We start from the raw sequence: 26,723 nt of genomic DNA on the forward strand, positions 1-26,723 counted from the left end.
TTGCACCTGCGGGCTGTCTTTTCCAGGACCTCCGTGGCCTTCCTGAGCTGCCCTGTGAAGCCAGCACTGCTTTTCACCCTATCTCAGCCGTATAGGAGTGGGGGGAGGGCCAAGGGTTTTAATTCGTCTTGCAGGGAAATGCAAATAGCTAACACCCTCGTGTGTTACAAGAAGGTAACACTCCCAGGCTATCACAAGAAGATAGCCTTGTGATGGGGCAGGGTTTGCTTTGGGGGTTCAGCTGGTGCATCCAGGAAGGATGCTCTTACACTCCACACTGTTTGGCCCTGACCTCCCTTCTCTCTCAAAGGCCGTTAGATGTCGTAATGGTGTGATTAGCTTTTTAGATGGTTATATACTAACTAGTAGTCTGGTTTATTTTATTTTATCTTTTAAACTAGAGTCTGTGACCAGCACCAGCCGCTTCCCGCCCAGCCACCACCTGTTAAGAATATATAATTTAAAGGAAGCCCAAACTTCGGTCCTGGTCATTGCGTTTGACTCTGAATGAGTATGCTCTGTTGACAGTTGTTTGGGGTGGAGAATGTGTGGATGGAGGGTGATTTGTTTTCTGAATTCGCTGGTTTTGAAACAGGGTTGTGTGTGCATGACTTAAATCTGTAGTCAAGAAGCCTTGATTTAATGTTTTGTTACTAAGAGTCTTATTGTGTGCTCTAGTCATTATGCATTTTATTGTAAACTAGGGTTAAGGTTTTCTCTTTTAGAAGGCACACCTGTATCCAAATTGGGAGATTCTCTGCTGGAATCTGGCAGTTAAATTGCTTTATGTAACAAATAATTGGTACCATATTTGAAACCAACATATCCGTACTTTAACAGGCTGTGTATTTTTTAGTTTTCAGTTATTTATGTATCAGTATATATGGTGTAGAGCCACACTATTCAGTAGAAATACTGTGTAAGCCACATATGTTACTTTACGTTTTCTGTTAACCCATTTAAAAAAGGTGAAAAGTAGCAGGTGAAATTCATTTAAAAAATATTTTTAACCCTATACCTTCAAAATGTTATTTCAACATATCTTTAATGTAAAAAAATCCAGCTTTTACTTTCTCAGTAAATCTTCGAAATTCATTGTGTATTTTACATTTGCTACCCACCCCGATTTGGATACTAAATTTTCATCAGAAGTATTTCCTCTGTGTTTAGATTTCTTAAAATTTAGAGTTGAAAAAGTGGATTCTCATGTTGGTGTCGTTCCAAATTAACTTAAAAGTTATCCTCTAACTGAAGAGTATCCGTTTTTAAAAATTCTACCAGTTAAAATAAAAAATAACTCGGTTCCTTTGTTGCCCTAGACCTCTCTCTTGTTTTCACTAGCCACATGTGTCCAACGGCTACTGTTGTAGACAGCACAAGTACAGAACCTTAAAAAACAATTGCTGGAAATGTAACAGTTCACAATACCAACTCTTGGAGAAGATTTAGAAAAGGAGGACTATTGTATGCGGCTGATGGGTCTGCATAGTTATACCCCTGGTACGTTGTTTGGCAGTATCTGAAAATGTTAATGATGACCTTTGGCCAAGCACCTTCAATGAGGTACAAGCATATGTGCACTGAAAAAACGTATACAGGGGTGTACAAGAGCGTATATACATCATTAGAGATAGCCCTAAAGTGGAGCTCAAATGTCCAAAAGGAACAGAATGAATAAGTAAACATATTGTGATGCCTTTGTGGAATACTACATAGAAAGAAAATAAGCCAACTTCAGTTACATACTACAGTGTGGATGAATCACATAATGTTAATTGAAAGCCAGACTCAAAAGCATTTTTAATACATGATTATATTTATCTGTAAGTCCAAACAGGCAGAATTACTATGGCATGTTAGAAGCAAGTAAGGGCAGTGATTACCTTGGGGAAGAAAAAGGGGAATGTTATTGTGAGTAAGTATGGGAGGGACTTGAGTGGTAGTGGTAATGTTCTCCTTGACCTAGACGATGGATGCACAGGTGTGTTCACTTTGTGACAATTCATTGTATTTTCCATTTATATATTAGACCTCAATTTAAAAGTTTTAAAAACATGGATTATTGCAGTCAGTTCATCATGAGAACTTTATTCAGTATCCATTTTCCACTCAAAGATTGGAAAAGAAAGCCAAGTTTCCCTAGTTTAAAAATTTATAGAAAAAAGTTAACTTAGTAATGAATTAGCTCCCAAGAGAGGTTTTGTTATAGTAAAAAGGTTACAAATATTTGGATTTGGAAATGCCTGTGTTTAGACCCAGGCTGACCCTTAGTTATTTTGTGACCGTAGCCAAGGGTGGTAATCATTAATGCTGTTCCCCGAATGTTTGTATCTTTATAGCCTCTCCAAACAAGTACGATTGCATTCCTCGCCTGCTTGTGGTTGGGTAGAGCCATGTGACTAATTTTGGCCAATAAGTTGCGAGTGGAATTCAAAATAACTGTATGTTAAAACAGAAATAAGCATGTGAAAAGATAACTCAATAGATAACGGTCTATTAAAAAGAACCAAATGGGTATTCTAGCCCTGGAAAATACGGTATCTGAAGTTGAGAATTAGACGGATTCGAAAACAGGCTGGACACATCCAAAATCAGGCTGGGAACACTCAGGAACAAGCCAATAGACAATATCCAAGCCGAATCACAGAGAAAAAAAACAGAGCATAAGAGAAATGGGGGACACAGAGAAAAGTTCTAAAATCTGTGGAATACGAGCCCCCGAAGAGGAGAGAGGGAGAAGGGGCAAGTGAAATATTTGAAGGAAAAATGGCTGAGAATTTTCTAGATCTGATGGGAAACTTTAAGTCACTGAACCAAGAGGCTCAGTAAGCCCAACAGGATAAACACAAGCATTCACTTCACACAACAAACAAAACGTATCTAAGTATCTTACAGCCCAGTTACTGAAAATCAAACATAAAGAGACATTTAAAAGCACTTAGAGAAGGCAGGATATATTTCCTTGAAAGGAGCCAGAATAAGACTGATAGCTGACTTTTCAACAAAATTATTAAAACTAGAAGATAATGGAGTAACATCTTGAAAGTGATGAAAGAGGGGGGAAAAAACCTACCTGGCATTCTTTACCCAGATGAAAAATATCTGTCAGAAATGAAGGCAAAATTAAGATGCTTAAATCCAGGTAAATAATAGGAAGGACTTGTATTGCCATCACAGTTGCGTGAAGTACTGAGCGGAATTCTTCAGGTTAAAGGAAAATGGTGCAGATGGTAGCATGGAACTAAAGGAAGGAATGAAGATCACTAGGCAGAGTAAATACATGAATAAATATAAGAGAATATTGATTATTTCAAACTCTTTCCCTCTCCTCGGGACTTCCTGTTCTCTGACACATAATAGTATTGAAATTAGGCCAATTAAGAACCCTAAAATGGCCTCTAAGTGTTCAAGTGAAAGGAAGAGTCATGCATCTCACTTTAAATCAGAAGCTAGAAATATTTAAGCTTAACGAGGAAAGCATGTTGAAAGCTGAGACAGGGCAAAAGCTTGGCCTCTTGTGCCAAACAACTAGCCAAGCTGTGAATGCAAAGGAAAAGTTCTTGAAGGATATTAAAAGAGCTACTTCAGTGAACACATGAATGATAAAGTGAAACAGCCTTATTGCTGATATGCAGAGCGTTATAGTGGTCTGGATAGAGCACACCAGCCTCAACATTGCCTAAAGCCAAAGCCTAATCCAGAGCAAGGCCCTAACTCTCTTTAGTTCTATGAAGACTGAGAGGTAAGGAAGCTGCAGAAGAAAACTCTGAAGCTAGCAGAGTTTGGTTCATGAGGTTTAAGGAAAGAAGCTGTCTCCATAACATAAAAGTGCAAGGTGAAGTGTTGATGTAGAAGCTGCAGCAAGTTATCCAGAAGGTCTAGCCAAGGTCTTTAATGAAGATGGCTACACCAAACAACAGATTTTCAATGTAGACGAAGTACCCTTGTATTAGAAGGAGGTGCCATTTAGGACTCATAGCTAGAGAGGAGAAGTCAATGCCTGTCTTCAAAGCTTTAAAGGACTGGCTGCCTCTCTTGTTATGGACTAATGCAGCTGGTGATTTTAAGTTGAATCCAGTGCTCCTTTACCATTCTGAAAATCCTAGGGCCCTTAAGAATTATGCTACATTTACTCTGCCTGTGGTCTATAAGTGAAACAACGAACTCTAGACGACAACACATCTGTTTACAACATGGCTTACTGAATATCTTAAGCCCACTGTGGGTACCTGCTGCTCAGAAAAAAGATTCCTTTCAAACTATTACTGCTCATTGACAATGCACCTGGTCACCCAAGAGCTCTGATGGAGATGTACAAAGAGATTAATGTTGTTTTCATGCCAGCTAACACAATACCCATTCTGCAGCCCAAGGATCAAGGGGTAATTTCAACTTTCAAGTCTTACTATTGAAGAAATACATTTCGTAAGGCTATAGCTGCCAGATAAAGTGACTCCTCAGGTGGATCTGGGCAAAGGAAATTGAAAATCTTCTGGAAAGGATGCACGATTCTAGGTGCTGTTAAGAACATTCGTGATTCATGAGAAGAGGTACAAATGTCAACATTCACAGGAGTTTGGAAGAAGTTGACTCCAACCCTCATGGATGACTTTGAGGGGTTCAAGACTTCATGGAGGAAGTCACTGCAGATGTGGTGGAGACAGCAAGAGAACTAGAATTAGAAGTGGAACCAGAAGATGTGACTGAATTCCTGCCATCTCAGGATAAAACTAGTAGGTGAGTTGCTTCTTAAGGATGAGCAAAGAAGGTGATTTCTTGGGCTTCCCTGGTGGCGCAGTGGTTGAGAGTCCGCCTGCTGATGCAGGGGACGTGGGTTCGTGCCCCGGTCCGGGAAGATCCCACATGCCGCAGAGCAGCTGGGCCCGTGAGCCATGGCCGCTGAGCCTGCGTGTCCGGAGCCTGTGCTCCGCAGCGGGAGAGGCCACAACAGTGAGAGAGGCCCACGTACTGCAAAAAAAAAAAAAAAAAAAAAGTGATTTCTTGATATGGAATCTACTGGTGAAGATGCTGTGAAGATTGTTGAAACGATAACAGAGGACTTAGACTATTCTGTAAACTTAGTTTATGAAGCAGCAGCAAGGTTTGAGAAGATTGATGCCAGTTTTGAAAGACATTCTGCTGTGGGTAAAATGCTGTCAAACAGCACTGCATGCTACTGAGAAATTGCTTATGAAAGGAGGAGTCAATCATTGTGGCGTGCTTCATTGTTTTCTTTTAAGAAATTGCCACAGACACCTCAACCTGCAGCAGCCATCACCCTCATCAGCCAGCAGCCATCAGCATCAAGGCAAGACCCTCCACCAGCAAAAAGATGATGGCTTGCTTGAGGCTCAGTTGATGGCTAGCGTGTTTTTTAACAGTAAAGTTTTTTTTTTTTGTTTTTTTTTGCGGGACGCGGGCCCCTCACTGTTGTGGCCTCTCCCGTTGCGGAGCACAGGCTCCGGACGCGCAGGCTCAGCGGCCATGGCTCACGGGCCCAGCCGCTCCGCGGCATGTGAGATCTTCCCGGACCGGGGCATGAACCCGCGTCCCCTGCATCGGCAGGCGGGCTCTCAACCACTGCGCCACCAGGGAAGCCCAACAGTAAAGTATTTTTAAATTAAGGTATACACATTGTTTTTTTTAGATATACTGCTATTGCACACTTGATAGACTATAATATAGTGTAAGCAAAACTTTTATGTGCTCTGGAAACCAAAAAATGTGTGACTTGCTTTATTGTGATGGTCTGGAACTGAACCCACGATCTTGCTCATGTATGCCTGTATGTAAAACTATGGGATGTCATTGCAACAATGCTTAGAGGGAAATTTATTGCTTTAAATGTCTCTACTACAAAAGGAAAGTTGAAAATCAGTGATCTCCAGGCTTCTATTTCAAGATACTAGAGGAAGAAAAGCAAATCGAATCCCAAGGAAGTAGAAAGGAGGAAAGAAAGGTGAGCGCAAACATCAGTTGTAAGAAAGGAAAAATACTGTCCGATATTTCTTATGAGCATTGGTACAAAAATCCTAAACAAAATATTAGCAAATTGAATCTAGTAATAAACTTAAAGAACAATACATCATGATCAAGTAGAATGTTACTTTTTGTTCATTGTAAATCAACCACATGTACAGAATAAAGGAGAAAAATCATATGTCTGTTAAAATCTCTCAGGAAACTAGGAATAAAAGGGAACATTCTTAATATGTTAAAGAATATCTATTGAAACCATCCTAATTAAATATTGAATGTTTCCGCATTCACTAGGTGACAGGGTTGTTCACTGTCATCACTGCCACTCAACATTGTACTAAAGTTTCTAGTGAGTGTAATGAGGAGAAAATAAAAGAGCATCAAAACTGGAAAAATAAAACAGTTATTATTTGTAGATCATGTGTGGGAGTACCTAGAGACTCCAGAATAATATTTGGACTATTATAAATTATAAGTGAATTATCAAGAGTGCTGAATATTGGGTCAATATAGAAAGACCAATGATAATTATAAATACTTAGTAAAGAACAAATAGAAAACAGAATTTGAAAACAACCCATTGAACAAAAAATTTCTTGGAATAAATCCTGAAATATCTGAAGAATGTTCACAACCTCTACACTGAAAATACAAAACATTTCTGGGGGAAATTAAAGTGGACTTAAATAAATGGAAAGATTTTATTTTCATGACTTGCAAGTCTGGGTATCAATAAGATATCTGTACTCTACAGATTGAACTGTAGACTCAATGCAATTTCAAAGTCTCAGCCAATGGCTTTGGTGGAAGTTGATGAATGACCAAGGCAGTATTGAAGAAAAATAACAGAGCTGGAGAGTTTATAAAGTATCAAGACGTACCATAATGTTGCAGTGATTAAGAGTTGTATTGGCCCAAGGAGAGACACACAGAAACTGACACTTGATTTACTACAAAGATGCCAGTGGAATTCACTGGGGAAAGAAGTATTTTAAATAGTCTGAGTCAGTTGCTTATTCATATGGAAAAAAATGAACCTGGACACTTACCTCATACATTGAAATTACAATTAGATTTCTAAAAGAAATCATAGGAGAATATGAACTTGGGACAGGCAATTTTTTCTTGAATAAGACACTAAAAGGATGATAAAAGAAAAAATAAATTTGATTTGATTAAAATGAAGAACTTTTTGTTCCTTAGAGACCCCCTAAAAGAGTGAAAAGGTGGTGTGTATATGTAATATGTGTCTTACTGAGAATGCAAGTCCAGAATATTGATAGAATGCCTATGGTTCAAAAACAAAGTCTGTCCAAAAAATAGGCAAAGACTTCAACAGATGCTTTATAAAAGTAGATCTCAAAAGGGCAATAAACATATGAAAGGGTGCCCAACATAATTGGTGATCAAATGCAAATTGAAACTAAAATAAGATCTTACTACATACCCGCCAGAATGGTTAAAATGAAAGTTTAACCATTTACATGGTTAAACATTTACATAGTTTGGGCAAGTATTTGAAGGAATTGGAACTCTTATGTTGCTGGTGGAAATGTCACTTGGTAGAAGTTAAATGTTTGGGAGTACCTACTAAAGCTAAGCATATATACAACCTCTGACACAGTGTTTCCACTTCTGAGTATATACCGAATAGAAATGAATGTCATGTCCACCAGGAGACACATGCAAGAATGTGTCAGCTTTATTTATATGTGCCAGAAACATTTGAGAAACAGCCCTCCAGTAGAGTAAGTAAATCAATTCAGAGTATTTTGTGTAAAATGCACACAATAATATTACACAAAAGTTTGTTTTTTAAAAAGACCACTGAGACCTACAATAATATGGATGAATCTCACAGAATGATACTGAGTGAAAGATACAAGGATCCATTCCATTTATATAACTCCATATATAAGAAGTTCAAAAATAGGCTAAAGTAATCTGTAGTGATAGACGTCAGACTGGTGGTGACCCTTTGGAGAGGTGTCCTAACTGGGAAAGTGCCCAAGGGAACCTTCGTAGATCCTGGAAATGACCGTGGTGGTGATTACATGGGTGTAACATATGTAAAGTTCAAGATGTACACTCAAGATTTATGGACTTGACTTTCTAAGTCCTACATTAGTTTGAACAAATAACCTATGAGGAGATTGCTATTCATTCCTTCTATTCATTGGGAACACTACCCAGTTGTCATTGCTTTGTGTCACTTCATTCAGCCCTTTTAAAGTAGCACTTGTATAGGTCTCTACTTCTCTCCACTGCCCACTCACTGGACAGACTGTCCATCAGTAACCCCAGCTCCCAGCACCACAGTGGCCCTGGGTGGCAGTTGGAGGAGAACAGCCTTTGATCAGCCCTAAACACAAACTACAATCTCTCTTCTCTTCTCACAAAGCCTGTTCTCAGGCTGTCCTCTTCTGAATCTTTTGCCTGTACAGGGGTTAATCGGTAAACTCTCTGAAATTTTGTGTTAGTTTTTTTGGAGGAAACATTTTTCTTCCATTTAGCTTCTCTACACAAAACATTTTAAATTGTTTTTCTTCTTCCATTCATTTTTGAGCGATTCCTCAATAAATTCTCAGTATTATTAAGCTTAAGGCTGGATGCTTAGAAAATGTGTTGAGATCTATTTTAAATGTTTTAATAGGTTAAATTATGAAGTGCTGGCTTCATAAATGGGTTGTCAAATGCTAGAAGCCAGCAAAGAAAATAGTTTGATTCATCCAGCGTCTAGATGGGAAGTGAATTTTATTGCCCTCAGACTTCTGTAAAAGCAGCCTTTAGAATCTGAGGAGTGGAGGCTTAAACGCATTAGAAAAAGATTAAAAATAAATGTAAATGAAATGTGTTTTTCACTCAGGAAACTCAACATCAATTGAGCTAACACAAAGTATAAGCAACAAAATAGTGGAAAAACAGAAAAATTAGTGAAACAGGAAAAATTGAGCCGGTTAACAAGTGAGAAGCTGGTTTATTATAAAACTGGTAAAACAGACACGTTTGGCAAGTGCGATGAAGACAAATGCAAAGCACAAGTAGCATCAGGAATGAAGGAAAGTATAACTGCAGATATAAATACAACAGATCTTAAAATCAATACGAAAAGAACAATTTTAAGGGAACTGTAAATTACCAGAATTGATCCAGGAAGAAGTAAAATACTGATATGGACCAAAAACCATTAAAGAAGTTGAACTCAGGGATTTTCTTCTGAACAGAGGCACTACTGTCAAGCAAGATCTAACAAACTTTCAAGGAAGATTAACTCCCATCTTATTTTATCGATAGCTCATAAAAAATTTTGGAAAGATTTCCATCTCATTTTGGAGGGTTAGAATAATCTTGTTACTGTTATGAGGTAGAGCTTGCGTGGGAAAAGAATTTGTAGACTGGTCTGACATGTACATAGATGCGCAAACCTTAATTAAACTTCTTAGTAATATTTTGAATCCAGCAGTGTAATAAGAGTTAAGGTCAGGAAGGAAGGCTTATCCAAGGAATGTAAGGATAATTCAACGTTAGACAAATCTTTCAACGTGGTTCACTGCAATAACAGGGAGGAGATATACTGCATGTAATAGATGCTGAAAGAGCATTCTATGAAATTTAATACCCGCTTGTTTTAATGCCTTTGTAGGTATGTTTCCCAAGCTCAAACTGTACTTCCAGCAGCGGTTTTGTTTTGTTTTGTTTGTTTTAGATTTCCAAAAGTCTCAAAGAAGATTTCTGTATTTCAAAATGCATTCAACCATGCAATTGAGGGGCTTTCATCTAATATTCAGTTGAAAATGATTAATCTGCGATTATATTTAGTGTATATTGACATACTAAAGGGGCAAATATCATGAGAAGAATCTAATAGAGGGCTTCCCTGGTGGCGCAGTGGTTGAGAGTCCGCCTGCCGCTGCAGGGGACACGGGTTCGTGCCCCGGTCCGGGTAGATCCCACATGCCGCGGAGCGGCTGGGCCCGTGAGCCATGGCCGCTGAGCCTGCGCGTCCGGAGCCTGTGCTCCGCAACGGGAGAGGCCACAACGGTTAGAGGCCCGCATACCGAAAAAAAAAAAAAAAGAATCTAATAGAATTCTATAAACACTTTCCAGGCAGTGAAATGCTCAATTTAAAATTATATGCGTGTGGATTCACATCAGTATTCCATAGTACCTGTGTGCCTTTTCAAAGGTGAATATGTAAAATCTCATTACAGATCAATAGGTGAACATTTTCAATCAATTTTGATGACAGGGAACACTAACTTTGAACCTGAATTGAGGAAAATGTTGTCTTCTCTAAGAGAATTCCATTTTTCTAATTAGTAGACCTATACTACAAAAAAACTAAATTACTATATTTTGCAGTTTGTCAATAAAAAAGGTGTAAATATTTGTTTTCTCTCTTGTTATACAAATACCTGCATAATACCCTCAAGTTGACCTCTTTCCCTGCAAAGCCTAAAATATTTAATGTCTGGCCTTTTACAGAAAAAGTTGTTAATCTCTGCTCCAGCCTGTCAGTGTCTTTTTAAAAAATTCGGCTTTTCTTGTTTGGCTCCTCCATTCCTGCTGTTACTTTTCCCTTTTCCCACCTTTTTCCTTGTCATACCTTCTCTATATTATACATTTGTAGCAGTAACATAATTAATACCTGCTCCCCATGCCTTGCCTGCACCTTTGACCAGTTAACTCTGTAAACAAAGAGGAGATGTGGTAGCCTTTGGAAAGTACCAAGTGGTTACTTTGAGAAAAAGGTCAAGATCAAGGATTTGGAGCAGGTCAAAAATTCGTCTTAAGTGGAGAGATGAGAACACATTTTAGGTGCCCAGAATTTTATTGATGAACTAAAATGCACACTTCAGCCCTATTTCAAAGACTACAGTGAATATGGGTAGAGTGAACTCTGTCCAGTGGCCTAGAAACATGGCCATGATGGTTCTGCTTTCTTGAGCTCCGGCTTTGTCACGTTTCCATGGTACCCTGCCTAATCAACAACTTCATACACTGTCATCACTTCATAGTGAGAGCACTGTTAGCGTCTCTGTAAGCTGTTCTTAGGTCCTTAGTAGCATATGAGTACTGTAATTCTCAAGACCTCTTCCGTTTGAAGAATCCTGGGAAAAGGAGGATTTGTTTTCCCTTCTTTTCCCACTTACCTGAACATATTATGGGTACGAATCTGCACCCGCTCAGTTGCATAGAAAAACAAATTATGTTTTACTCTTCTGTTTTTAAGCGTGAATTTCCTTGTGTACTTTCAAGAAAATGATTCTAAATCTTTTCTTTTTAAATACCTAGTTATAACATTAAGATGATTCAGCGTCTACTCAGTAGAGGTTATGTTACAGCTAGTGTGTGGGTAGCAGTCTGTTTTTCCGGGTGCATTTTGAAACCTTACTCATTCTCTTTCTGATTTCCTGAGAAAAGCTATGTAACATATACTTATCAAACTACGAAACTCTACATATGATTAGAGGAGGTGTTATTTATTTTACCTTTATGTTTGTTTTCTAATTTAATATTTTTAATGACTTAAAGATCATTTTTAAAAAATGCAGTCAGTTTTATTTATTTCCATGCCTCATGCCTTTCAGCTCCTGGTGATAGTTCGTTATTGCTGCTGCGAGCAGAGTCGTATTTATCCATGAAGAACTATGAACAGGCTCTGCAGGACGCCAGTGCAGTTTGTCAGAATGAACCTCTCCTGCCTAAGGTATTTGTTTGTGTAGGTTGGCTTTGGAGATAATAAATGTAAATTTATGGGATTTTTAAAAATTCTATTGAAGTATAGTTGATTTACAGTGTTGTGGTAATTTCTGCCATGCAGCAAAGTGATTCAGGTACACGTATATACATTCTTTTTCATATTCTTTTCCATTATGGTTTGTCACAGGATACTGAACATAGTTACCTGTGTATGGGATTTTCTGAAGAATAAAGTAAGATCATTGTGATTAGTACCTACGGACAGAGTACATTTCCCTCAAGTTGTAGATAGTCTAAATGTAGCAATCCACTTCATAATAAACCAATTCAGTTTAAAAGACCAAGTTTCCAACTGGATCTGGATAGGAAACACTAATTTAGATTACTATTAGTAGATGGTTAGCTGAATAATATGCCTTAGGCACTGAACAAATATATAAACAAACTAATAGAATTTTATGAATTGGTGAATAAAGAGGAAATGTTTAAAATGACAGTTTAAGTAGGACGATACTATATTATTATTATAATCATAATAATAGTGATTAGCAGTTGGGCCCTAATATGCATGGTGCATATAAATGGTGTTAGTGAAAGGGTGCATGTTTTGTATGTATTTATTTTGTAATAATTTTAATCTCTGTGTCTTGGTTGGAAAGGTCTGATATTACTTCCTCTAGTGACACGAAATAAGGTTTGCTAACCTAATAACAGTAGCTTAAGTTGTCCTTGAGGTCTTTAAGGAGCCAAAGAATAAAAGTTGTAACTTTTTTCATGAATTTTCGAATTTTAAACCCCTTAAGAGATTTTAAAGTTTTAAAGAACTTGTGATGAGATTAATGCCTATAGCATTCTCTATTATCTAATAAAAATATTTTTTTCTCCTGCTGTATTGCTTTTTAATCATCTTTGTTTTAGAAACACTGAAGAAACATTAACCCAGCTTAATAGACAGGGATGTAGCTTGCTCTTCCTTTCTTCCTTCCATCCATTCATCCAACCAGTCATCCTTTAAAACAAAATGTTTTCATATTAGATTGAGTATTAAGCTGGGTGTGGGGATGAGTCCAAGAATGGGAAGCCAACGTTTGTTGGACCAAGCCCAGAAATTCATTTTGCTGCTTGTTTGCTTCACTAAATACATTCCCTACTCGTATTTCTGATAACTTTTTCTCTGATCCCTTGATCTTTTATTCTTCTGAGGTAATTTCTATCAGTAGTGATTGAGCCTTAAGGACTGTGAATTACAAGTCTAGTATTTCTGATTGACAGTAGACCTATGTTGCCCTTTGAAGCTAGATTCTTCTCCACGGTATTGATCTTTGTGCTAACAACCTGGCAGTGTGTCTCTGACAAAAGACAGACTTAATTACTACAAAGTTACATGTCAGGGAGGCAGCAAATGTATCTCTAGCCTTTGGGATTTTGGTTTTATTTTCAGGGTTTATTGTAAATCTGTGAATCTCAGTTCTTGATATATGTCTAGTGAAGAACAGCTCCAGCAGAAGTGCAACCTTGATAATCACTTTAAGATAGTAAAGGACAAAAGTTTATTTCCAGGTTACCATTGCAACTAAAGGAAGTGCCATTGGAAGGTAAATTCAGAGGACTGAAGGGAGGATAAGTTGGCCAACTGTGGTTAGGATGAGATGGAAGCTTCAGTTGGGGCTGGTGCAGCAGGTGTTTTACCCAAGCAAAGCCATCCTTTCAAGCAAGCAGCCATGGCTGATACGGAGTCCAAGCTTTTGGTGCAAATAGAGATGGGCCAGTACTAGCAAATCATTTGTCCATATTCAGAAATATAACCCAGCAAATGATAAGTTGATGCAGCTGAATCCAGGAAAGTTAACTGCCTCCTAAAACAAAACCCGGTAATCCTCAGACGACTACAACAAAATGCAGAGTTGATACAGCATGTTATGTAAAATATCCAGTGTTAACCGAAAATACTAGACATGCAAAGAAAGAGGAATTGTTGACCTTTACTCAGGATAGAAGATAGTCAATAAAAATTGTCTTCCTGTGGGCCCAGAAGTTGCATTTAGCAAAGAAAGACTTCAAAGCAGCTATTATAAGTAAGTTTAGAGAATTAAATGAAATTATGTCCAAAGAATTAAAGGAAAGTGTGGTGTCTTGGAATTAATAGACAGCCCCAAGGGAGAAATTGAAACTATAAAAAATGGAAATACTAGAGCTGAAAAATACAAATGCTGAGATAAAAGATTGCTATATAAGCTCAATAGCACATTACACACTGCAAAATAATCTGTGAAACTGAGGATAGAATGATAGAAATTACACAATCCAAAGAACAGAAACAAAAAAGTTTAAAGAAAAATGAATCTTAGAAACATATGGTACAATATATGTGTAATTGGAATCCCAGAAGGAGAAGCTAGAAAATGGCAGAAAAATTTTTGAAGAAATAAGGGCTGAAAGCTTTCCAAATTTAATAGAAAATATTAATTTCAGATCTAAGAAGCTTAATGACCCCAAAGCAAAATAAATACAAATAAATACACTCCCTGACACATCATAATGACTGCCACTCAGTAATCCAAAGATAAAAAGAAATTCTTGAATGCACCAAGAGAAAAATGACATGAAGTGAGAAAAACGACATACAGGAAAATAATAAGATCATTAATGACATATCATCAGAAACTGTGGAAGCCAGTTAACATTGGAATAGCATATTCAAAGTGCCCAAAGAAGAAACCTTTCAACCAAAAGTCTATATCCAGTAAAAATATATCTTTAAAATGAAGCTGAAATAAAGACATTTTTAGGAAACATGTCTTTGTTGCCAGCAGATGTGTACTACAAGAAATGCTAAAGGAATTTTTCAAGTCTGAAGGAAAACGGTAAATTGTAACTCAAATACAAAGGAAGTGATGAAGTGCACCACAAATAGACCAAAGCAAGAACCAACTAACTACATGGTGTCTGCCTACAGGAATCAATTTTAAATGCAAAGATACAGACTTAAAAGTCTGTAGAAATATACCCTCAGAGGGATTTCACCCCATGGGGAAAGAAGAACAGGAGGACCTCAGCAATCCTTGTCACCACCATGGACCTCTGCAGCCTTTGCTTCCAAGGACGTTTACAGTCTTCACCAATCCTGAACCCAGATGATGGAGCTGCCCAGGGTCCTTCCCCAGGGTCTCCTTCCCAGTGCTGGAGCTCTCACTGTGGTGAGACCTGCTTTCAGGAACCCAGGTTGCTGCTGTGCCCCACTCATGAGGATTAGGGTGCCACAGGGCCTCACCACCTGTGGGAATCAGAGCTGCCTCTGTGCTGTGCCCTTCCCCCTGGGGCCTAAGTGAGTTAGGGTCTATGCATCTGCTACTCTGCCATCACGGGACCATGAAGCTGCTGCTCTGTGCCCCGCCCCCTGGGTCCTCAGTTGGGACTTTGACTCTCTGTCACCAGACTGTGCAGCTGTTGCTCTGTGCTCCATCCCTTCCTCCTCAATTGGGACACCTCTGTGCCCTGTTATCCCTGGGCTTTGCTGCTGCTGCATCTTGCCCCCTCTTGACCCCCTTAAATACAAATCACTGCAGGGGGACCCAGACCCCCGTTCCATGGGTGATGTACACACACTTGCACCTCAGATACTGACTCCATCATCGCAGCAAGTGAGCCTGTGTCCCAGGCCACGGGCCACGGTAGTTCTGCCTGCCACTGAGCTTGTGACTCCTGCTCTGCTCTGAATGCAAGTGCCTCAGGCCTGGTACCACAGAGGGATCCCCTCAGCTGGAACATCCCCCCACACATAGAAGAGAAGAAGAGGAGGACCCCAGCAGCCCTAGCTGCCACTGCCATTGCAGATACCCATGGGATGCTGGCTGTCTCAGCTGCTGAGTGTCCCCATGGTCTTTGCCAATGTTGAACTCAGCTGGCAGATCTGCATGGAGATGGTGCCAGTGCACCCCTACCCAGTTGGTGCCCTCACAGCCAACTTCAGGTGAAGGGGAGTTTAGATGATCCACTGAAGCCAGGTCATGCAGATGGAAAATCAATAAGGAAATAATGGACTTGAACTTGAATATGGAATAATGGACTACTGGATCAAATGAGTCTAATAGACATATACAGAATATTCCAATAAACAGCAGCAAAATATATGTTTTCAAGGGCACACAGCATTCTCCATCATACATCATATGCTAGGTCACAAAGCAAGTCTTAATAATTTTAAGATGATTGGAATTTTATCCAGTATCTTTTCCAGACACAATGGTATGAAACTAGAAATACATAATAGGAGGAAAGCTAGAAAAGTCACAAATACATAGGACTTAAACAACAGGCTTGTGAGCAACCACTGAGTCAAAGAAGAAATCGAAAGGAAAATAGAAAAATACCCAGAGACGAACCAAAGTGGAAGCACAGCATACCAAAATGTATGGGATGCAGCAAAAGCAGTTCTAGCAAGGAAGTTGTAGCAATAAACTTTTACATTAAGAAAAAAGTAAGATCTAAAATAATCTCAGGGACTTCCTTGGTGGTGCGGTGGTTAAGAATCTGCCTGCCAATGCAGGGGACACGGGTTCGAGCCCTGGTCCAGGAAGATCCCACGTGCCACAGAGCAACTAAGCCCGTGCGCCAGGACTGCTGAGCCTGCACTCTAGAGCCTGAGAGCCACAACAACTGAGCCTGCGTGCCACAACTACTGAAACCCTCGTGCCTAGAGCCCATGCTCCTCAACAAGAGAAGCCACCGCAATGAAGAGTAGCCCCCGCTCACTCAACTAGAGAAAGCCTGCATGCAGCAACGAAGACCCAACACAGCCAAAAATAAATAAATATAAATAAATAAATAGATACTAATGCTTTAAAAAAACCCTTAAATCTCAGGAACCTAAAGAACAAACTAAGTTAGCAGAAGGAAGTAAAAAAGATTAGAGCAGGAATAAATGAAATTGAGACGAGAAAGACAACATAAAAGATAAACAAAACTAAGATTTGGTTTCTTGAAAAGTTAAAATTGACAAACCCTTAGCTAGACTGGGGAAGAAAGAGATGACTCAAATAAATAAAATTATGAGTAAAAGAGAAGACATTTGATACCACAAAAATACAAAGGTTCAAAGTGACTACTTTGAACATTTATAAACCAACAAATTAGATAATTTAGAAGAAATAGGTAAATTCCTAGAAACATACAGCCTACCAAGTCTTGAATCAAGAAGTAATTAGAAAATCTGGACAGACCAATAGCACTCAAGGGGATTGAACCAGTAATGGAAAATCTCCCAGAACAGAAAATCCCAGAACCAGGTGGCTTCACTGATGAATTCTATCAATCTAAATTCATATCAGTCTATTCTATCAATTTAAAGAAGAATTAATGCCAATCCTCACCAAACTCTTCCGAAGGTTGAGGAGGATGGAGCACTTCCAACGTCGTTTTATGAGGTTAGCATTACCCCGATACTGAAGCTAGACAAGGCCACTGCAAGAGAAGAAAAGTATAGGCCAGTTATCTCTAATGAATGTAGATGCACAAATTCTCGACAAAATACCAGCAAACCAAATTAAAGAGCACACTGAAGGATCACTACAACGGGATCAAGTGGGATTTATCCTTAGGATGCAGGGATGGTTCAACATATGCAGATCAGTCAGTGTGATACCCCACATTAACAGAATGGAGGATAAAAATTATAGGGTCATCTTTTTTGTGTGTGTGTGTGGTATGCGGGCCTCTCACTGTTGTGGCCTCTCTTGTTGCGGAGCACAGGCTCCGGACGTGCAGGCTCAGCGGCCATGGCTCACGGGCCCATCCGCTCCACGGCATGTGGGATCTTCCCGGACTGGGGCACGAACCCGTGTCCCCTTCATCGGCAGACGGACTCTCAACCACTGTGCCACCAGGGAAACCCTGGCCATCTTAATAGATGCAGAAAAGGCATCTGACAAAATTCAGCCCCCTTTTATGATATAAACTCTCAACGAATTAAGTATAGAAGGAATGAACCTCAGCATAATAAAGGCTGTATATGACAAGCCCACAGCCAAAATCATGTTCAGTGGTGAAAAGTTAAAAACCTTTTCTCAGTGGTCAGGAGCAAGACAAGTATGCCCCCTCTTTTCTTAAATCAATTTGCTTTTATTTTTGGCTGCATTGGGTCTTCATTGCCGCATTGCATCCATAAAGCAAAAACAAAATGCTGTTGGAAAATATTGACCCATATTGCATTTTGTTCATTTCTGTTGTGGGACTTTGTGTATTACACTTTGTGTTAGTTATGTCTGTCCTGTCTGTGTGCTCCCACAAGACTGTAAGCTCCTTGAAGACAGGAACGTGGTAGTGACCTGTGATTACTGGGTGAGTGAAGGGTGGTAGACAGTTCTCTCTTAGCATGTCCCTTGGAACTGCTTTGGGCTCACATTCCAGGTATGGACTCCTGTGTTCTGATTGTGTGTTGCACTTGTGGGACATTCAGGTTTGCCCAGTTTCGAAGGCAGTAGAGCTAGAGCCATCCTCTAGCTCTAGAGGGCTTGTGTTTATTCCACTTAATGTGCAAGTAAAACAGTTCCAGTGATTTTTTTTTTAATTTCAGGGCTGTTTGTACATGAGTATATCATCACACTGTTTTTTCAAATGTATATCTTTGGATGAATCCAGGGACATCACGTGAAAGCTCTGGCTCTTTCCGGACTGGGAAGAAGTAAGGAAGTGTTGAAGGAGTTTCTCTACTGCCTTGCTTTGAATCCTGAATGTAACTCAGTGAAGAAAGAAGTGCAGAAGGTGTGATTTCCTTTCAATGACTTTCTTCTTGAAGTCTTATTTTCAGCCTTTGTGTCCATGCTGAGTAGCTGTTACATGTAAAATGAACAAGAAATGTAGTTCTGAATTATTCATGACAGTGTGATTTAAAACACACAGTGATAATGATGAGTTCATGCATTTGATAGTGTAGCATGTTTCATGAGACAGTGTACACATACCTCAGTTCTGCTGAAATAGTGACACGTATTACTGAGGCAGGGTAGATGTGTGCAGCTGGGGAGGCAAAGTGATTTATCCTAGAGTTTGTAATTCAAGGACTGTAGTTTGTGCAGAAGCCCTGTAAGAGACATCATGATATATGCAAAAGTTATCTGTTCAGCTACATAGGTTGACTTGAAATTTTCAGCAAAGCTTCACCAACATGGAGCAGAAACACCTGCTCTTTTATGCAGATCTTTAATCCAGTCCTATTGGAGGTCATCGAGTCACACTTGATGTAGGGACCTGCCCTATAAAAAAGCCTGTATGGTAGGTACACAGTCTTAGCATTTCCGGTGACAAGGAGTCCTTGCTTTTACATCAACGTTTCCATATTTTAACACTGTTTATTTTCAACTTGTACGGTACACTTACCCTGTAATTTCCACTCTACACTTGAATTTTAGTCTCTGGAGCAAGAGAAAAGTTTTTCCTCCTTAATTTAAACCCCCTTAGATATTAGAGAAGAGCTATCATCTTCGCCTTAACTAGTTCTTTGAACCTAACATCCTCTCCCCATAGAACAGGGTTGTCAGGTTTCCTCCTCTGGCTGCCTTGCTGTATACCCCGAACTTTAGCCCCTACATGCAGTGGCTGCAGGTGGTGAACGTTTATCTTCCCTGTGTTCACTGGGAGTTTATTTTTAGCCTCCCATCACACTGTTGGCTTCTGTTAGAACTGTAATTAGCCGGAAGAGCCAGATGTTTCTTTTTTAATGAGAACTTTCTGGCACTATTTTTTATCCTTTTCTTGTGTAGTTGACTGGTCTTTGTTGATCCTGTTAAGTTGTCACTCATTGGTTTTGATCACTGTTTCCACTTGTCAAAATAATATTGAATCGTGAGCTGGCTGTTTTTAACGATTCCTGCCTGCTTTGTCTCACTGCAACTTTCACAAGAATCGTAAAACATGTGTTACCCCAACTGATCCTTACAACAGCATTATGAGAAGTTGAGCCCGAGCTCAGCGACATTAAGCAGATTCAGGAAGGTCCCAGGACCAGGATTCAGGTCTTGTGGATTCTTGCCTGTCTGGTGCTTTTGCATGCAGACATGACGTTTTTCCTCCAGCACGTTACGGGTGCTGGGTATCTTCTGTCGCAGACGGCGCCAAACAGTGCCAGCCTCCTGATGCCCATGAGATGTGGTACCCTCCCTGGCAGCCTCCTGCAGCTCTGCTGACCCCTCAGGGCCAGTGCCGAGGACACTGCCGTCCCTGCTGGGGTGCTGACCCTCACTGCCGCAGAGGTCGTGGGTTCTGGTGCGCTCATCTGTCACCTGCAGCGCAGTGGGTGCATTCTTCGTTGAGGTTTCAGTGAATCCTCTACGCCTCTCTTAAGCCCTCGGATTCAGCTGAGTCCATGAGTTTCTGCAGGGCCATCGAGGGACTGGCCGGCACTTCCCACCACCACCAAAAGCTGGTGAACCAGAACTGTGTCCCTTCACCTTCTCTTCCTTTAAAGTTCTTACTGGTTGACTCTTCCGGTTCTCTTGTAAATTAAGCAGCCCTCTAGAACTATCTTAATCCTGTGGGTCATCACAGCTCAGGTTCAGTCTGGGACCCCCTGCAACCGATACACCCCACGTTTCTCTCTTACCCCTGAGACATTTAGGGGAGATTTTCTGTAGCAGGTGTGTAAGGACCAAGCTCAAAGAGACTGTAATGCTTGTATTTTGTAATTGGTACGAGTAAGATGGACAGGAACTGGGGGCTCAAATGCTTAAGATGTTGACTGTGGTTTCAGACACACTTGAATTTTTAAAACATTGGCAGTTGGAATAGGGTAGTTATTCTTGTCAGTGTTTTAGGCCTGTTTGGCTTCAGCGTTTCCTCTGAGTCTTTCAGGTATGTGATGTATTTTTCAAAAGTGTCTTAAAATATATATTTTTCCGTCTTGGCAATGTTACAGGTGATGTGTGAGGTGTTTTTCCCGCTTCAGAAAACGTGCCTCAGAATTTAACATCTTCCGTCCAAAGCAGACTGTTGAACACAAGGTTAACGGCGCAGTGTCAGAACCACATAAAGAGCCAGCCTCCTGTGGAGGGAGGTGGCAGTGCAGGGAGTTCTAAGGTGGGAAGTGCACGTGTTTGTCAATATTATCTTGATTAAACTTTATGTAATTTTGAACATTTACAAGTTACTCACACGGTTGCATTACGTTAGCTACAAGTACTTCTTAAGACCAGTTCTGGCTTCTCAGCCTGAGAATTGACACTTTTAAAGGAATTTGATGCAAGTAATGAAAATCACTGAAGACTGAAAGAAACTTTTAGAACATCTCCAAACAACCCACAACATCAGGAGACTTGATATTATTTTGTCTTGGAGAAAAGAGAGCAGAGGGATGGTTTGAATATATGAAGATTGGTGTTCAGTTGATCTGTTTCCGGAAGAAATTATCCTTATATTTTACCATGAAAAGTGTAAAGTTCATCTTAGAAGTTAATAGATGAAACCAATTATGAGGGAAGAGTATATGCTCTCTTTTTTTCCAGAGATTTCTAAGAAAGGCTGCTGCATGATTTTTTTTTCTCTGATGCTGTGATTTCTTTAATATTCAGGATTCTTTTTTCCTACTTAACCAGAATCCATCTGAGAAACAGGATGTATTTAGAAATACCAATTCTTCGGTGTTATGTTTTATACTGGGCCTACACTGTTAGGAGGATAAGGAAGTGTTAGAAAGTTTTCTTCCAGCGGCGCTGAGCACTGATTTAAAGAGACAGTTTCCGAATGATTTGGAGGATGCGCACGATGTGAACGGCCCTGGAAAAATTCCCAAGAAAGGTCAGTAAGGCTACTTTTTTTTTTTTTTTTTTTTTTTTTCGGTACGCGGGCCCCTCAGCGTTGTGGTCTCTCCCGTTGCGGAGCACAGGCTCCGGACGTGCAGGCTCAGCGGCCATGGCTCACGGGCCCAGCCGCTCCGCGGCATGTGGGATCTTCCCGGACCGGGGCACGAACCCGCATCCCCTGCATCGGCAGGCGGACTCTCAACCGCTGCGCCACCAGGGAAGCCCAGTAAGGCTATTCTGTCACTGAGTGTGTGACCCTAGAGTGATAGAATGTTGGCTGATACTCAATATACTTTAGAAACATTTTATATAGGTGGTTTAAAATTGATCATGAAATGAACATATCACCTTCAAGATTGTAGGACAGTTTAAATGTTTGCCCCTACAAGGACTTCATAGTCAAAAATAGCAGAGAAAATTTAGGTATAACTTTCACTTTTATTCATGCTTTACAGTTAAATTATGGCTGTGTATAGTCAGCCCGCAGTATCTGCAGGTTCAACCAACCACGGATCAAAAATATTCAGAAAAAAAAAATGCCAGAAGTGCCAAAAGCAAAACTTTCTTTTGCCCTGTGTAGGAATGAGTTATCAACACATAGCATTTACATATATTACTATAAGTATTATAAGTAACCTAGAGATGATTTAACGTACAGGCACACCTCGTTTTATTGTGCTTTGCAGATTTTTTTTTTTTTTTAACAAATTGAAGGTTTGTGGCAAACCTGTGTTGTCAGAAGATGGTTAGCACATTTGGCGATAAATTATTTTCAGTTAACGCATGTACATTTTTTTTAGACATAATGCTGTCGCACACTTAATGGACTACAGTATAGCATAAACATAACTTTTATATGCACTGAGAAACCAAAAAAAAAATTGTGTGATGCAGTTTATTGCAATATTCACTTGATTTCAGTGTACTGGAACTGACCCTGCAATATCTCTGGGCGATGCCTGTACGTGGGAAGATGTGCTTAGGTTATATGCAAATACCACACCATTTTACGTAAGGGACTGCGGCGTCAGGGGTCTTGGTATCTGTGGGGATCCTGGAGCCAGTCCCCACAGGGATACGGAGGGACAACTGTACTGCTAATCGCATCCAGCGTGGTTTGTTACCTTGGTGTAACATACTTTATCCAGAGGAAATACAGTTATCACATGCTCTTAACCCAGATGTGCAAGTGTTAATTATAGCATTTAACTTTTTCAGAGGCTGATTCCTCACCCCCAAAGGAACGTGAGCTCTAACGTAGGAGAAAGTGCAGAGCTCCTGATAGATGTGGCTGATTTTGAGTGTGCCCTTTGCATGAGGTAGGATGACATAGAATCTATGCAACTGTGAAGAATTCAGCCTTTCTGAATTTTGTATCCCAAACATAATGGGCTTTTTATTGTTAGAGAAATTACGTATATCTCAATAACGATTTATTTTCTAAAAATAAGATTAAGGAAGTTATAAATGGAAAATGGATATAAGTGATTTCTAGAATTCTTATAAAAAGGTTATTTGAAAACGTCTTCTGGACATTTCTTGCTGAAAACCCAGACGTCTTCTCCAGGTTGCTCTTTGAGCCTGTCACTACGCCCTGTGGACACACGTTTTGCCTAAAATGCCTCGAGCGCTGCCTGGACCATGCCCCACATTGTCCTTTGTGCAAAGAAAAACTCTCAGAAGTAAGTATTTCTTGGGAACTGACAACTAGCACTTTTTTATTCGGTCTCAACCTATTTCCCCTTCACATCCAGCTTTAATTCCTCAGACCCTCAATGCCCTTTCCCAGTCCAGGTCAAGTCAACTCTTTGCCTTTTGTGTGCGTCTGTATAAGTAGCATCGCAGTGCCAGAGTAAACCCACAAAATAGGGAAGATTAAATTTCACTTTAAATTCATAATCTTAAATCTGAGACCCAAAACCTTATTAGTCATTCTTTTTTTTTCTTTTTTTATAAATTTACTTATTCATTTATTTGTTTTTGGCTGCATTGGGTCTTTGTTGCCGAGCACAGGCTTTCTCTAGTTGTGGTGAGCGGGGGCTACTCTTCGTTGCGGTGCACGGGCTTCTCATTGCGGTGGCATCTCTTGTTGCGGAGCATGGGCTCTAGGCACACGGGCTTCAGTAGTTGTGATGCACGGGCTTAGCTGCTCGGCGGCATGTGGGATCTTCCCGGACCAGGGCTCAAACCCGTATTGGCAGGCGGATTCTTAGCCATTGCGCCACCAGGGAAGTCCTTATTAGTCATCCTTATTGTGCTTCTCTGGTAGCCTCAGCTTTTCACTCTCCAGGTGGTTCTTTCATCTCTCTTCTCTCCCACCACCTGCTACTCACCCTCCCTGACATTATGATACTCATGGAAAGGGTATACACCAGCAAAATGGGAATTGCCTCTTCCTTGCTCCAAGGAAACCCTTTCTTTGCTTCTCTCATGGAGGGGGGGGGGTGTCCGGGGACTTCCCCTCCCCCTCCCCTTCTCTCCCTCTCAGGGCCGACCCCCCTGCTGTCACCTCAGTCCCTTTTGTCTTCTGAGACGACTCCCCTCCCCCCACCTCCTTGTTGACCCTTGACTAGGACGAGAGCTCTTTGTCCTTAAGAATTAATTACCATGTGGTATTATTTAACTTTTTCTTTTGTTCCAGTTGTTGGCAAGCAGAAATTTTCATATAACTACTCTGGCTGAAGAATTAATATTTCGATATTTGTCAGACGAACTGTCTGACAGAAAGAGAATTTATGATGAAGAAATGACTGAGCTTTCAAAGTAAGTCTCCGTGCTCCAGGTACTTGGTGTTGAGTTCAGGCTAAAGAAGAAAATCCTTGTTAATCTCACGACTTTATCTCATTTTTTTCCCCTGCCTTTGGCAGAGAAATTAGCCTCCAAAAAAATTAATTGCAAAGAGTTCATGTGAATTTAATTGAAAAAGTTTGTAAGAAATATTTCAAAAGTGTGTTTTGGCAATATTATATGGTTGCTTTTTGTATCTAAATAAGCAATGCTGAATTTTTCAGAATTGAAAAGGCACAGGACATAGAAGGGAAAAAGGGATTACCACTGAAAATAGGCTTGACAGTTATTTTTTCTCTTTTAAAGTGATTAAAATGTTGTGTTGTAGTGACCCGTAACTATTGAGACCTTATCATTCTTCTACTCTTTTTTTATTTAGAACTCATTACCTTTGACGGCTTTCATCAGAATTTTTTTCTTATTTACTTTTCTTGAGATATAATTGACATCTCACATTGTATTAGTTTCAGGTGTACAACATAATGAGTTGATATTTGTGTATATTGTGAAATGATCACCACAGTAAGTCTAGTTAACATGTCTCCAGACATAGTTACAAAAATTTTTTTCTTGTGATGAGGGCTTTTGAAGATCTACTCTCTTAGCAACTTTTTTTATTTTTATTTTTTTGCGGTACGCAGGCCTCTCACCGTTGTGGCCTCTCCCATTGCGGAGCACAGGCTCCGGACGCGCAGGCTCAGCGGCCACGGCTCACGGGCCCAGCCGCTCCGGGGCATGTGGGATCTTCCCGGACCGGGGCACGAACCCGCGTCCCCTGCATCGGCAGGCGGACGCTCAGCCACTGCGCCACCAGGGAAGCCCTTAGCAACTTTTAAATACACAGCACCGTGCTGTTAACGATAGTCACCACGCTGCACCTTACATCCCTAGGGCTTATTTATTTCGTGACTGGAACCTTGTGCTGTTTGACCCCTTCACCCATTTCACCTGCCCCCTCCTCTGGTAACCCTGTCTGTTCTCTGCATCTATGAGCTTGGTTTTGTTTATCTTTAGATTCCACATATAAATGAGCCCCTACGGTGGTGTTTGTCTTTCTCTGTCTGACTTATTTCACGTAGCACAGTGTCCTCAAGGTCATCAGAGTGTTTTTATAGTGATCGCAAGCGTGGTCTCCTCAGATTAAGTGAGAGGGCTTGGCAGGGAACGTGGCTCAGCTGAGAACTTTCTCAAGCTGTGGCCCTTGGCTTTCTTTTCCCACCTAAGCCTGAGGCAAACCTGAGGGGTTTGTAAGTGAGAGAGCTGAGGTTGGCTAGCTTCTGCTGTTTCACAGTGACTCTCACTCCCTTCTGTTTCTAACAGCTCCACCTCTAAGTTCACATTTCCCTCGCCCCGCAGTCTGACCAGGGATGTGCCCATCTTCGTGTGTGCCGTGGCCTTCCCCTCCGTGTCCTGTCCGCTCCACGTCTGTGAGCCCTGCTGTCGGCTTATGATAAGAAGATGCGTGGAAACTGGCACCAAACGGTTTGGCATGTGTTTATCTGCAGAGCACGCAGGGTAAGAATTACCAGTGTTCAAAGAAAGGGTTCTAATTAAATGTATCATTTGTCATTTTTCTTGAAGAACAGTTTAAGGTGATGTTGAAAACCTCTAGTGTCTCCTATGACATAACAAAGTATAAGTTCAGGGCCATCCATGATGTGGTCCCACCCTTCGTTTCTAGCCTCATCTCCTATTCCTTCCTTTGGAACATCATACCTACTAGTCCATTGCCACATTATTCGCCCTCCTCTAAAAAAAGTTCATGTTTTCATGCCTCCATGCTTCCCTCTGTCTGTAGTTCTCTTCTAGCTCACCATTATACAAACAAATCTGGTCGAACTTTTTAGGTCTAAAAAAATTGTTACATCCTCCATGAAACCTTTATCCACACAGCCAGAAAACTTTCAGTCTTATAAAAACCCACGGTGCTTGTTTTTTTTTAAATTAATTTATTTTGGCTGTGTTGCGTCTTCGTTTCTGTGTGAGGGCTTTCTCTAGTTGTGGCAAGCGGGGGCCACTCTTCATCGTGGTGCGCGGGCCTCTGACTATCGCGGCCTCTCTTATTGCGGAGCACAGGCTCCAGACGTGCAGGCTCAGTAGTTGTGGCTCACGGGCCTAGTTACTCCGTGGCGTGTGGGATCCTCCCAGACCAGGGCTCGAACCCATGTCGCCTGCGTTAGCAGGCAGATTCTCAACCACTGCGCCACCAGGGAAGCCCTGCTTGGTTTTCTGTCTCTTTTTGTTTTGCATCATTTTTCTAGGGAAGATGTTCCAAATCAGCAGGCAGCTCCCCTCCAAAGACTGCTCTGGGGACCCCAGGTCCTGCCCATGTCCTGGCTTCCTGATCCTCTAGGGCTTTGTCGTTACTGCATGGTCCTGATGAGATCATTACATCCAAGTTCTAGCTGGTGGAAGAGGCCCTGGTGCTTGTAGGGGATCCTGGAGAAAAGGGGCCCATATCAG

At 40.7% G+C, this 26,723-nt stretch overlaps 1 protein-coding gene across 1 annotated transcript in view; it reads left to right on the forward strand.

The window, feature by feature from the left end:
* LONRF2 (LON peptidase N-terminal domain and ring finger 2) overlaps window positions 1-26,723 on the forward strand; it is a 43,397-nt gene that overhangs the window by 821 nt on the left and 15,853 nt on the right. Inside the window, 9 exon segments of the mRNA XM_029232790.1 lie at window positions 11,571-11,689; window positions 18,319-18,441; window positions 20,591-20,609; window positions 20,612-20,751; window positions 21,267-21,472; window positions 22,694-22,792; window positions 23,041-23,155; window positions 24,115-24,236; window positions 25,617-25,775. Of these exon segments, the coding sequence (XP_029088623.1) occupies window positions 11,571-11,689; window positions 18,319-18,441; window positions 20,591-20,609; window positions 20,612-20,751; window positions 21,267-21,472; window positions 22,694-22,792; window positions 23,041-23,155; window positions 24,115-24,236; window positions 25,617-25,775 (1,102 nt within the window).

This window comes from Monodon monoceros, unplaced genomic scaffold (assembly GCF_005190385.1).
Source record: "Monodon monoceros isolate NGI ecotype Baffin Bay Population unplaced genomic scaffold, NGI_Narwhal_1 Super_Scaffold_19, whole genome shotgun sequence".
Taxonomy (NCBI): domain Eukaryota; kingdom Metazoa; phylum Chordata; class Mammalia; order Artiodactyla; family Monodontidae; genus Monodon; species Monodon monoceros.